A 14,987-nucleotide genomic window follows, 5' to 3' on the forward strand; every position below is an offset into this window, starting at 1 on the left:
GAGTCCACATTTTTCAAAAATTTACAGTTTGAATAAGATTAAACAGGATTTTAAACGAAATTGAGGGTAATTTTGGGGAATGAATTGTATTTTCGTTTTTTTTTGTTTTGTTAAAAGCAAAAACATTTGCTTTTGTTTTATATAAAATAATGACCGATTTAAGAGGAGATAGTAGTTTTAAATACTGTGATTTGGTTTTATTTTCTCTTTATCTGTATCTATTAAACAATAATTTAACTTTTTGAGGTAGAGATTTTTAGTTTTTTACAAACTATAAATTTTCAAGGTGTAATATTATTCTATAGTGGCCAAAAGCTTCCCACTTATTCGTAAAATTATCATTTAAATGTCACTCTAAATTTTTAAGTTTTTCATATCAAATTATATTTCACACATAAATACGGATATCAGAAACTTAAAACTGTCTGATTTATTTTTCTTAGACGATAACTTATTTAGTTAGAGGTAGTTAAAGGTACACTCACTGAGAAAATGTTTTTCTTAATAATAATTGCTTCAATTTATTTATTAATGTTGATCTAATGTTACTACTGTTAGAGACTAAAACGCACTATTTAAAAAAAAATAGATATGCCGGAATCGTGGCACAGATACCGCCATGGTCTTGGACAAAAGACCCCCTCATCAGAGCCGTACCTAGTCCAAATGGCGCCCTGGGCCAAAAACCAAAATGGCGCCCCCAGAACCTTAAGTAGAAATTTTTAAATTTTCAAAATCTAATTTAAATGAAAATCATCGATTTTGCGCCTCTAAAATTTTGGCGCCCTGGGCCCCTGCCCCTCTCGCCCTACCCAAGGGACGGTTCTGCCCCTCATTACCAAAAGTAAAACTTTCTCTCGTCTCTGTATAATGCCAGATTGGGTTGGAAAGCAGCCTATTGGGTTCCTTTTCAAGAAAATTGGCTGGAAATAGAAGGGTTTGTTGTTGGCGAAAAATTGGGCTTTTCGTGTTTTTTGTACTGAGAAACCGCCGAGAGCCAAAACCCAGAAAAATTTAAAAACGAACTAAGAAACCGCATTGGACTGGAATTAATAGAAAGCGTTTTGTACTTGAGATTTGGCCTGGCAATTAAATACATCAAAAGTTGATTGAAAGATACAACTCGTCAATTTATATGTTTTATTTGTTTCTTTAACTTTCAATAAAAAACCTTTTCCGGCAAATCTTGTGGCTTGTTTTTGGGCTTCTTTTCAAGATAAGGATTGGTGGTTTTTTAGGCTTTTTTCTTTTTTATTTTAGCGGGATTAGGATTTATAATCTGGAATCCACCTCAGCATCCTGGAGCAGGACGTTGTTGTAAATAAAAACATTTTGTTTTATCGTTATTCGCTCGCTAAAACTTGAATTTCAGTCGTGTAGTTTTCTAACCGGTTATCGGCTCGCGACGGTTTCACTAACGCAAATTAAGTTGGAGTGCAAGTAAGGGCAGATTACTGAATATTTATTCCCACAGAAGAAGAAAATCGTCACAAACGCGAGAGTAATTCAAGTTTGAATATTTAGGTGTGGCAAACAGGGGCGTACCGAAGAGAGTACGTTTGGGGGGGAGGTAAGTGAAATTTGCCAAGTAAAAAACAAAGTTTGTCAAGTCGTCTAAGTTTGGATTGTTACGGCAGATTTAAATTTAAATGTTTCATTAAAATTATAATCGGTGGCTGTTAGCGGCGGGAACTATATACTATACAATTGATTTAATAGTACTAATGTACCTTGAAAGTTTTAGATGGCGCCACCCGTATAATGATAGAGTTGACGGCTTAGTGCGCTGACTGGAAATTTCAGAATGTGTTTCGCGAAACCACGACTACCGAACGCGCCTATGTCATTCTAGCGGTACTATTCCCAATTCAATGGCGAAAACAGCTCGGCGTCTAGTTATAGTTAGTGAAGCATTTGCGTACTCTCTTTATACATAAAGCGAGATACACGAAGAAGAAAAAAGAGATTGAACGATGCTACAGCAATTTAAAAATCCCATCAAACCCGCTTTCTATTTTCTCGTCGTGTATCCTGCTGTAGTAAAAAATAGATACATTTCATCCTGACGAATACTAGTTGTTGTTTAACAGGAATTATTCATACCCAAATATATCATAAACAATTCAAACACTTATTACTGAAATATTAACGTAAGAGCAACCGACACTGTATCACACCATATGATCACACGTTATCTTTAGACAACGCAACTTTAGGAATATTGGCTTGTGAAATTTTCAATTTCCTGAAGAATATCAATATAATATTCACGACTTACCTAATTTACCCTAAGTAAAAAAAACTGTATCATCTCCTATAGAAATTAAAACTATTTTATAAATTTTATACAGATTGCCAAATTTAACGTAGAAAATGAACACTGAAATAATAACGAACAACCGATAGTCTCTATCACGCGTCTGTCTGCCTTTCAATCAGCGTTGCCAGAAGCATTAAAATGAATTATCGTACAAACTTTGTAAAAATATCGTACAAAATGAAAAATTATCGTACACTAGGTATATCGCGTAGCTCGCAACCGAAACGGTTCAAGGTGGCGCTGCGGCGCTCAAGGTTTCATATCACATCTTGGGTGTGTAGCGTCTGCTAGAATGGAAAATGCGTATATCGGGTAGTCAATGCTTTTCTTTATTGTATTGTAATAATAAAGTAAGTAATTTCAACGGATAAAAATATATTTTCATATATTTCCGCGAAAGTTTTAAAACTTTGATTATCAGTAACGTCCAAGGGCGTTTGGGGGTTGAACCCCCCCCCCGAAATGCTGATGACTGGGGGCGTGGTGCCTAATAAAAATCAGTGAAACCTCCGTCAGCACCCCCCACCCCTTGAAATTTTTCCCTCAAAACTCCCCCCCTGAAATAAAATCCTGGATACGCCCTTGGTAACGTCTGCTTATATGCTACCTCTTACTGTAGCTAAAAGAGGGCGTATTCGTAGTAAAATCGTGCAGGCCAGGGTGAGAAATATCGATTTTTTTAAAACTGGACCTGTGGCCAGTTACCCTAGGTAGTTTAATTAAAAAACTGGCCACTTACCACTTTTAACCTTGCAAAATCAGGCTTTCATAATTTATGGTCAAATTACCTATTCTTGACAATATGTGCTACAGACCCGACCCGAACAAGCCTACTGAGAGATAGACTGTTTATATTTCTTTTTGCTAACTGCTAAATTCGCTTCTTCTATAATGTAGAGGAGACAGACTCCCCTAGTCACCCACCCATACACACAATTGACACAAGGCCAAGCACACCGCATAGAAGCAAAGACCAAACAATTTTAGGGATTGATATAACATTTTTTTAATGAACTAAAATCTTGAAGGGAAAAAACTTTGAATTAATTAAGTGGTCACCAGGGCGATTGGCCTGTGATAGTGCCTTATTTCTCACACTGGTGCAGGCACCCACCGGTGTTTGAAAAATTCACCCAGAAAATCAGGTAGCAGACGAAGTGTCAAAACTTCCCTATGTCCGTAATTCGCGAGAAACTGACGAAATTCAAACGCCGGTGGAGCCCTTTAAGCTTGGCCTATTCGAAAGAGTCCCAATTAATTTTATAGTGTGAACTGGGCTTTAAATTAACCTATAATATGTGGTCGACGTTCAACATTGTTAAAAGGAAAGGCACCATCAGGAGTTTCAATTGGTGCTCTAAGTGCTCAAAGAGGCTGGCCACGTTGACGCCACTCCATAGGTTTGCCCATGCAGGACCATCATGACTGTATTCTTTTTCATTAAGAAAAAGTAATCGCTACGTTCCCTGACGACCTCATGCCAAGTAAAAATTACGGAAAAATTTTATAAGAGGTTCTCTCTCGAAAATTAGATTTAATAGAACTGGAGTTTCGATTCCCTCTAGACCAGATTTGTATGAAAGTTTCAAACTCACGACCAGTGAAATTATACGAAAAAAATTTGAAAATAAGTAGGTGCGAAATTTTTGGTGCGACATTTGGGGTGAAATTTTTAAATTTTTCATTCGCCCAACTAATCGGATCGTGTAAAAACGGTACAATTGTTCATAGCTTAAAATGTCTATAGAAACAGACAAAGGGAAGTTACACGCTTTTAGACATTTCAAATAAATAATTAATGTGTCCGTGGTTCTGTGGTAGAATGCTCACCTGACGTGCAGGAGGCTCGGGTTCGAATCCCGCCCGGTGCTAACGCAACTTGAAAAATATTTATAATACACCCAATGACAAGTTGGCAAGCCAAAATATACCTCTCCTCGGAAGAGTTTTTAATTTTCAGTGATGCGTAACTGTATCCGTGGTTCCGCGGTAGAACACTCACCTGTCGTGCAAAAGGGCTCGGGTTCGAATCCCGGCCGATTAAAAAATTATATTACACCCAATGACAAAAAGAGGGCGCTTTTGGAAAAACCTTTTCCCTGATTCTAAGAAACTGCGTACGCAGTGATTACCCTTTGCCCCGAAAATGCGAACGCGTTCGCAGGCCTGACAGACAGACCCACAGACAGACACGGTGGTTGTATAACCCCTCCTAGGGTACAAAGTCCCCTCGGAGAGGTAAAAACATTACACCAAAAATTCTACATGTGACTTTGAAGGGGCGGTTTGGAAAGCTATTTTTTACAAGTTATATTGAGTAAAAACAAGTACAACATAAATTTAAAAAACATTGTATATAATGTTTTATTTTTGGTGTGATAAAATACACTGTATTTTATCACACAAAAAATAAAACTTTCTAGTTTCTACCTCTCAAGGTAACTTGCATGTGGCCTAGCGAAAAGTAAAGCCGGCACTAGAAGCCTCCTAAGTTCTAACGTTGCATTGCAAGTGTATATTTTAATGTTATTGTTGAAATAACTAATAATATACCGTTTATCTTATTGGTATAATTATCTAAATAAATGTTTTACTTCTTAAACGGCTTCTATGAACTTATATATGATTAATGTAAAATTGGTCCTTACCGTTGCTCAAATAAAATAGTCCGGGTAAAGATCCAAGTACGGAAGTGGGGAAATTTGGCGGGGCGATGTGTAAGCCAAAACATTACCCATAAGCCTTTGGTAGCCGGTAGGCGCGTGTAAGTGGCGCCACGTTTCGGAAATATCCGTACATTACCGTTTCATAGGGGTCAGCTAAAGCGCTAGATATTCTGGGAGTTCTTCGGAAGTCGGCTTCTAGATGGGGGAAAGAGCCTCCGTAAAGAGTTCACTATAGAGGTATGGAATTTTCCCCTCCAGGCTCCATCCTTCACTGCGCGCGTAGAAAATAACGGCAACGGCAGAAGAAACACGATTAACTGCCCAAGCCTTTTCTAGTCCTATTTTTATTATATGTGGTGTTGTAACAGTCTAAAAATAATTTGGAAAATATAGACAAAATTATCGTACTTTCGCGTACGATAATACATTTTACATCGTACATCGTACCTGAAACGAAATTCGCGTACGTGTACGATAATTATCGTACGTCTGGCATCACTGCTTTCAATTTTATAAAGTGCTCTAGGAAAAATGACTATTTAAAAAGCTTTTACCACAAGGCTGAACTAAAGTTCCGATACACTAGCTGCCTAGCATAGAAATCAGGTCTTGTAAGTTATACATAAGGAGAAGCAACTACATAGAAATCTCAAACATAATTAATGATTTTAGGGAAGTAAATTGCTGGGAAATTCTAAATGATTTGTTGAAATATCGTTTACCATCAATTTAGGAGTTTTTTTAAATTAACTAACATGTTTCATAATTTACATATTGCCAAGTCCACCTCGATTTGCCAACTCAACAAAGCTTTGGGGGGGAGCCTCCCCCCTGTCCCCCCCAAAGGTACGTCCCTGGTGGAAAAATCAAAGAAGAATGGCTACTACAAACGACGAATGCAGATTTAAGGACTAAAGCTACATTGATCAGCAAAGGAAGTTGCGAAGCCATAGACCCAGGATTTGGACTCACAATGACAGAGCAAGAAAGGAAAGTAAATGAAAAACCTCTTTCTTTCTGATACCTTGCAGTTGAATACAATTATTTGGATGATATTGGCAGTCACGTTAGAGCTAAAGATGCATGGTTAACGCTCAGGACACATAGAACGTGCAGGGGTCACTTGACAATGAAATTACCATGACCTTGAACCATGTCTTAAAGGTAATTTAAAATTTGTCTCGAGAACCATTAGAAATTAGTTAGTTGTTTTCAATTAGAAAAGTGTTCCCCGTCACATTTTAGGTGTAAATAACTTAGAAGCCACCTAATTTGACCAATAAAAAGTCTAGGGAATTTATTCACAAACATGAAGGTTGTGATGAAAATAATGCACCAGAGACCAGGTTAAACGGCTATTAACTCAAGTAATACTCATGCTATAGTATCAAAATTGGCTAGACATACTCAACTGATACGATGTCTTTAGAAATTACCAACTCGGATGACCTTTATGTATGGTTCAGGGTCATTCAAAGTTTATCTCGAGAGCCAATAGATTTACAGAAATGGTTCCAATTTGAAAGGTTATCATCATGGTGTTTTTCATCGGATTAAAAGACACTTATTTAAAATTTCAATTCACACACTTTTTAAATTGAACCATTGCTCTAAATCCATTGGTTCTCTAGATAAACTTTGAATGACATTGAACCATGAGTTCAATGACATCAGATTTTGCTAATTCTTTAGACTTCTTACTAGATGAGTATGTCTAACAAATTTGTATACTCTATCATGAGTACTTTTCGAGTGAATAGCTCTTAAATCTGGTCTCTGGTGCATGTTTTTCATCACGACCGTCATATTTTGTCTAAATTCCCTAGACTATTTATTGGTAAAAATTAGGTGGTTTCAAAGTTATTTACACCTAAAATGTGACGGGAAACCATTTTCTAATTGAAACCACCTTTGTATCTTCAATGGTTCTCGAGATAAATTTTAACTGATCTTGAAGACAAGGTTCAAGGTCTTGGACATTTCCGTTGTCAAGTGACCCCTGTATGTTCTGTGTGTCGTGAAAGTTTTCAATTCCAAGCTAAAACACATTTTGAGTTATTGGCCATGTATCGTTTTTTAGTTAACCTCCCTGTATACATTAAAATACAAATTAAAATGCGTATCTACCCATTAATTTTTAATATTACATTGTGAATCTTGATATATCCTCATATAAAATTCGAGAAATTTTATATTTTTTTGTTCTTAAAAACACCTCGGACCGTTTCCCAGATATTATTTTAATTATATGTTCGGGAAATATGGGTATAGAATATGGACATGGAAGGCCAGTTTGATCAGAGCTAGAGTCAGGACTGGAACCTTGCGGTTCAATTGCACTATCTTTGTCCAATTAAATTAAATGCGATATATTAGTACGAACATTTAGGTCGCCAAACATAAATTTAAATATTACTTTTTCGGAACTTCCACGTTTCCAGATTTTTCAGATGGATTAACCAAAGTTTTGACAATAATTTTCAGTTTTGATTTATTGGGAGGTAAACCTTTTCTAAACTCACGGTTTAGACAGTCATCAAAACTGGTTTCGTTGACTTGAACTATTTGTATATCAAAAATGTTAAAATGACTATTAAGTTTAGTCACAAATGCATCGAAGGTAGTGTTTTCTTCGAAAGAAAACAGTTTTTTTGACTGTTCGCTAGTCACGTGATAGTTAAAAATTACTAATTTTTTTTATCAAGTTTATACGTTTGCATGGGAAAACTATCAATTTCTTTTTCCGGTTAAAAAAATTACATTCATTCACTTCATCAATTTCGTAACAATTATAATGATTTCTAAATTTATTACAACATGTTATTTTGCCACAAATAAACCACTGATTAAAAATCTCAAAAACCAAATATATTTTCATTAATAATGGAACTCCACCAATAGAAATTTAAATTCGATAAAGATTTTCTACATTGAAAGTAACATAATCCTTTCGAAGGACCGAAACCAATTGAGTAATCATTGGGTCTTTACAGAGTTAAAATATTTACATAATGATTATCTTAGCAAAATGGGTAGTTTTGAGAAACTCAGTTTTATAGACTTAGAATAATCGTCATCTTCAAATGCTTTGTAACCACTTCTCTCGCAACACTGGAGCATCTGATGGCTTTTTGACAGAGATGACGCAATGCCTATAAAATTATGACCATTACTGGCAATGTTTTTAAAATACTGATGTTTCGCCTCGAAACGCATACACCAAAGACGTAACACGAAATAACTCTTGAAACTTGGGTTAAAATGAGAGTTTGGTAGATCTTTAAACAAATAATTTAAGTCAATTATAATATCAATTAAATAAGGCAAACAAAATTTTTCAATTAGTGGAGCAGTTATTATTTCTTTCATCTCTACCAAAGTTAAAATCAATTTCCTGTGTTTGTCATTAGATGATATGATGGAACCAAATAACAATGGGAAAAAATGTATTTACCAACTCTTCTGAGAAGCGGTACCAACTAAGTTTCAGCCTTTCCACGTTACTGTTCCATTAGTTATTGGAACGCATTTGTCTGTTACGTGCAGATCACCGTAAAGAAAGTTTTGAACAGTAGAATTTACATACTCTAAAGAACATATTTCATCATCTAACATATGTCTTAGTCAATTTTAAAATGTTTGGTACCACTCCTTCTAAAAAATTCTGCATTATGTCGGGGGGCAGGCTATTTGTTATTTTAAAGTGAGGCAAACCGACCATGCAGGTGGCCCCTTTAAACCATTTATTCTAGAATTTCAGTATTATCCCTCACAGCCAATAAATTATATTCGTGTATAACGTGTTCTTAAATTCATATCATTTTCAGAAATGGTGGCTAATGCTCCCTTAACTAAAGGGTTTCGCGCTTTAAAACCCACATTCTGAAGAACTAACAAATCATCTAGCAACGGTTTGAGACTTTGGTCCATTCCGTATTTCAATAGAACAGGATATCTCACAATTAAGGCCAATTTAATAGAGCTTAATTTGCTTTTGTATTTAGGCTGAATATTTCCAACCGTAAAATAAACTAGCGTTACCTAAGGCTTACCCCTTTTTGCCCACAAAGGATTTCTTAACTCTACTATCTCGAAATAGAAATGAAGTTTCAAAGCTAAAGGATCTGAACCAAACATTATATGGTTTTTACATAGTGAACCATCGTTAAAATATGATAAATATCTATCATGTGGGCTTTAACATTTGTGTATTCTTCCCAAGCATTATTACACGATAACATGCGCTTAATAATTTCAATTCTTGGAACATGGCTTATAGTTTCCCTTACAACTTTTTTATTTACTGTTTTTGTTCCCAGTAAATAATCAACAGGTTCAACGAAGCTCAAATGATCTCTACAATATTCTGTTTTATAATAGCAGTGAGATCGTTAGTAAGTTTTCGAACTTCAAAATCATTTCCATTTTTATCAACGCCTCTAACTTGTTTAAATAAGACTTCTATACAACTTTCCCAAAGTTTCGAAATATTTTCAGAAATATTACTAGAAACACTGTTTGGAAGTTTACTGTTTCCTCGAATTCCCAGTATAGTTATAACAGCGTGCTTTTCTTGGTGAAAAACTACCAGGTCTTTTTTATTAATTGTATAAATATTTAAATAAATTATAGTCCGAAGAGCGATGGTGCTGTTTTCATACTTCTTTAGAGTATAAAGTTATAATTTTTATCCAGATATTCTACATTAACTTTAGTACAACTTGTTATTTTCACGCTTGGAAAACCAGAAAAGTGTTAACAAGTTTCACTGATAGCCTTCCACTCTATGTGAGTGGGCTACTCAATGATATCATTTTACAAGTAACTGTAATAAAAACTATTAATGAACCTGAAAATATTAAAATTTACATTCATAGTTTTAGGATGGTTCTCTACAATAAGAAACGTATAGCGTATTCAAAGCTTAAAAGGTATACTTTGATTTCACCGACAAGTAAATATTTAAATCAATATATTTCAAATAATTTCCCAATACAACGTGGTTTTTGTTTTCAGGCGACGACTTGTTTATTAACACTTATTCTAATCTTTAAAAACGAAAAACAGCACTATCGATAGGAGCAGGAATATAGACACATAATAATAAACAATCAGAGTGCCCTATATGTGAGCAGTCCAGTGCAATTTATAGTGAAATTCTTCACCAATTATTGCATGGCGGTCGCTATTCAGCAGACATCTTTTACGCTCGGGCTTCCGTAGAAATCCAACGTTAAGATAGTTATATCAAAAGTCAAAATTTAAGCAAGAGATTCCAACAGTAGACCGGTTTCGCCCTTTTGGGGCTCATCAGTACTGTGTAGGAACTCTGGCTATCCTCGGAAATCTGCTGATATCAGTAAAACTAATAAACAATCAGAGCATATTTCCGAGGATAGCCAGAGTTCCTACACAGTACTGATGAGCCCCAAAAGGGCGAAACCGGTCTACTGTTGGAATCTCTGGCTGAAATTTTGACTTTTGAAATATAGACAGATACGGAGAGAATTTGGATAGCTTCGAAGTTTTAAACTAGCGCAGCGGGTGTATGGCGCGCATCACTATTAGCTTGGTTACGCGTACATTGACCAAAGGAATGTTCCCTTTCACAAACTTGCGCGAAAAGGGGGAAACGTGAGCCGCCGCGAGCAAACTTTATCGCCACAGCATAAATGAAGCAGTTTCCTCGGACCTGTCATTGATGAATATTGTTACGAAGCATTTTCTCTTTTTTAGAAACATTTCAGCTTAAAATTAATACTGCGCTGTAAACCGAAATACTTCAATAAGTATAAATCAGTTAATTTAAAGATAAAGGCAGTGACGGCGATCCCGTGGGGGCTCTGGGGCTCGAGCCCCCACCTGGAAGAACAAACGAGGGCAGAGCCCCCACAGAAATAAAATTGAGGAGAAATAGCAATCAGGGAAACATTAACAATTTATTTGTATCCGAATTCAGTCTTTTTACCGAAATAATTTTGAGATTGCAGATGATATAACCGTAAAATTGATTTCGATAGATTCGTCCAAATCGAAAATCGCGTCGTCGTGTACCCTATTTTAGCTAAAATATCTTTGTAAAGTATGTGGCCAAGAAAGGCTTAAATATCTAGCAATATACACAGGTATTTTCCTAAAGATATTGAATTAACATTTGTAATCAGAGTATTCATTGACGGATGAGATATAAGAAAGAACGCTTTTAGAAAAATATATATAGCAATACAAATTTAGAGCTGTACATTTTCTTGCTTAAGTTTTAGGTATATGAATTTTGGGATAAAAAAATAATCGCCCATGCCCCCACAGAAATGTTATCCGATCGCCGCCGCTGGATATAGGTCGTAGTGATTTTTCAAGTTCTACGCCACTCAGTAGTTGGTCTTGGTGGTAGAAAATAAAGTCCAATTATTGGTCGCCGACCATTCTGCACCAGACGTTGGGACTAAACTGCACTTGATGTGACCTAATGGTAGTCACCAGCGGATTTTCTTGCTGCCAATCATGACGATTATAATGTGAATTGAAGATTCCGTAACAGGAAAATTAGCCTCGTCAGAATCTAGGAGCGTACCTAACCAGTTGACTACTGCATCACTGAACATGCCTTACTCTATGGGTGATTGTGTATCCAATGCTATGATTTTCAGTTCGACATCGCTTCTAGTTGTGGAGATAACACGGCTGAATAACGCGATATTTAACCCAATTTTTGAATTCCCCCCACGAAAGTCCACCAATTTATCCCATGACCCTTGGAGGTAGGCCTATTTGAAAATGTTATCAAACCTTGGCGCCCCCATTTGGTACCGATAAGCCCATTTTCAGCTCTTGGCTAACGGACTATTTATCAAGTGTAACAATATGATCTGATTTAGAAATTTTAAATTACCGTTAGTAAAACATTCCCTTTTAGGCTCTCCAATTTGAAACGGGTCTACATTAAATTTAAACTAACTTGCCTAATACAAGGTAAGCGAAATGACGTTGCTGTATCTTCATAAGTGGTTCCCATTTTTTAACTATGAAAATATCTCTGTATGTCCTTCTCATTCTCGTTTTTATTACAGATGGCGTAGCCCAGCAGGCAAAACATGTTCATCCCCTTTTACCTAATCTGGTAGCCTTCCACCAATAGTTTAACTTATCTTCTTTTAGGAAATCCGTTAATCAAACACTTATCTGATAAAAATTTTATTATACCATCTCCTGCCATAGTGACATTAAAAAAAACCTTGAAGTAAACGGAACTTGTACTCTCTGATCGGATATCGTAGATGAAATCTAAAATCTTAAATATTTATTTAAATAAAACCAATTATAGTTTTTTATTTATATTATGATTACCATGCAATAGCTGCTTAAAAGTAAGATTGAACGATTTTGTCAATATTAGGTGTTATCAGAAAATATAACAGATTTTGCAAAAGTCCATTTAGAACAAATTTTAATACTTGGAGTGAAGTTCCTATTATTTTAAAATGTCAAAAACACGAGAACCACCAATGGTCTAGAGAGTGAGTAGTAAAAACGCGAACAAGTAAAGAGACCAAGAAGTGGGGGAGAAAACTAAGCTTTAATGGGGAAAAATATGCGGTACTTCGGCTTCTATCTACTACCTAAAATCCACAAACCTCACAACCCGGGTCGTCCAATTGTCTCCGCCTGTTCCTGTCCTACGGAGTACATTTCGAGTTTCTTGGATAGTGAAATGCAGTCGCTTGTGACCTCTCTTCCAAGTTACATTAAAGACACAAGTGATGCTCTCCGCCGTTTCTCTTCTTTCTCTTTGACAGGTACTAAAAGGTGGTTAATTTCTATGGATATTAAATCTTTGTATACGGTGATTCCTCACGCTGATGGTCTTCGTGCCCTCCAACACTTTTTGAACAAACGGACCGACAAGTACCCTCCCACCGATACCCTCGTTCGTCTCGCTGAACTGGTGTTGACGCTGAACGCTTTCTCTTTTGACGGCAAGTTCTACAGACAGGTTAGCGGTGTTGCTATGGGCACTAAGATGGGACCAAGTTACGCGAATTTGTTCGTTGGCTGGGTTGAGGAGCAATTCTTTTCAGGTTACGCTGGCCCTACTCCGGATTTACATGGACGTTTCATCGATGACGTTGCCCAGTTCGCCTCTTGCAGTCGTCTTGACCTTGAAACCTTCCTCGCATCCTTTTGCGCCATGCATCCTGCCCTGGAGTTCACGGTCGAAGTCTCCGAGACATCTATCAACTTCTTGGATTTGTGTATTTCGGTTTCCGGTGATGGCGTGTCCACCTCGTTATATCGCAAGCCAACTGACTCTCGTTCATACCTTTTGCCGACATCTTCCCATCCTCGGCACACCACTAATTCAATTCCGTTTTCCCAGTTTCTTCGCTTACGCAGAATTTGCTCTTCAGATAATGACTTCAACAACAAGGCCATCGAAATGCGCGATTGTTTTTCGGCAAGAGGTTACTCTACCAAGGTTCTACAGCTTGCTCTTACCAAGGCCTCTGCTGTTACACGCGATGATGCTCTTGCCGTTCACCCCAAGAAGCCCGCCACTGAGAGGCCTTCTGTCGTCTTGACGTATCATCCGCAAATTCATCGAATCGAAAATGTTATTCGGAAAAACTATCACCTTTTACAGATGGACCCAGACACAAGCCATATTTTCAGTGATCCGCCTAAATTTTGTTACCGCCGTGATAATAACGCGCGATCTATCCTTGTTTCTAGCTCCTTGCCGGGACATGACGCCAGCGTGACTTACGAGGGTACCCAAAAGTGCAATCGCCCACGGTGTAACACTTGCGCTTTTGTGTCTGGTGATCTACTGGTGCGTGGTCCGAAGCGAGATTTCCAGATCAAAGGGTCTTTCACCTGCACGACGTCCAATCTCGTTTACGCTCTTAGCTGTAAAGTCTGCTCGATGCTCTACATCGGCGAGACGGAAAGGCGGCTCGCTGACAGGTTCAGGGAGCATCTCAACGACATTAGAAAGACGCCAGCAAAGAACCACGTCACCCAACATTTTAATCACGTTCACAACATCAATGACGTTTCCATCCGCGTCATGAAAACTACTAATCTTCCCACGAAAGGCCGCCGCACTGAACAAAATCGCCTCATTTTTAATTTAGCCACAGCGTTTCCGTCGGGGTTAAACATTAAATTAGTTTTTAGCTAGGGTGGTTCGTTTTTAGGGGGTATTGTTGTGTGTGTTTTGCGGTCATCCCGACTTCGTGTTTTTCCCGCCCGCGTTCGACATTGCTCGATTGTCGTCTGTTTCGAACGTGGACGGTTTTTTGGTTGTCGGGTAGGGGTTTGTTCGCAAGCATTTGATGTTTGGTTCCCTCGCCTCTCGTTTTCCTTTCGTCTTCCCCCCCCCCCCTTTAATTGTTCGTCAAACTTATTGCGAACATTCCCCTTTTACGACAGTCCTTTTTAGATTTTTTAGCTTTTCTAGTCTCCCCCCCTTTTTTGTCGCGTGTTTGTATTCTCCTTTTGTTGTCGCGTGTTATCGTCTCGCGTCTCGCGTTTTTAATAATATTTTAAACATTTTCAAATTGTCGGTTAGTCGTTATAAAGTTTTTCGCCTTGAAGGCCTATCGGCCGAAGTACCGCATATTTTTCCCCATTAAAGCTTAGTTTTCTCCCCCACTTCTTGGTCTCTTTACTTGTTCGCGTTTTTACTATTTTAAAATGTCGGTTACCACATAGACAAAACACTGATAAATCATTTACTTCAGCTATTTACAATGGCGTAGGTAAGAAAAACTCATATTAGAACATATATTGCTTTCTAAATATTTCTGCCCAAACCCCTTAGATGTTAATTATATAAGTTTAAATACCACCACTTTTGCTTAGACATTTCGTTCCGTTTGATAGTTATTTTTTAATTTACTTTATTAGGACTTTAAATATAAGAAAAGGGACTAATCTACTTATTCGGCTAATTTTATCATTGTATGCATATTTAGCCTTTTAATTTATGAACCTTTCTC

General features: G+C 37.2%; 1 protein-coding gene across 1 annotated transcript; it reads left to right on the forward strand.

The window, feature by feature from the left end:
- The first annotated feature begins 12,577 nt into the window (after positions 1 to 12,577).
- Positions 12,578 to 14,167, forward strand: LOC149963374 (uncharacterized). The gene has a single exon (XM_090166562.1). It carries the CDS (start codon positions 12,578 to 12,580, stop codon positions 14,165 to 14,167), a length of 1,590 nt encoding a protein of 529 aa, XP_090022688.1.
- The last annotated feature ends 820 nt before the right edge of the window (positions 14,168 to 14,987 follow it).

This window comes from Leiobunum rupestre, chromosome 1, assembly GCF_980474605.1.
Source record: "Leiobunum rupestre chromosome 1, qqLeiRupe1.1.hap1, whole genome shotgun sequence".
Lineage (NCBI taxonomy): Eukaryota > Metazoa > Arthropoda > Arachnida > Opiliones > Sclerosomatidae > Leiobunum > Leiobunum rupestre.

Excerpts from the sequence above, each read along its gene's own strand:
- LOC149963374 (XM_090166562.1), top strand. The coding sequence starts at position 12,578 with ATGCGGTACTTCGGCTTCTATCTACTACCTAAAATCCACAAACCTCAC.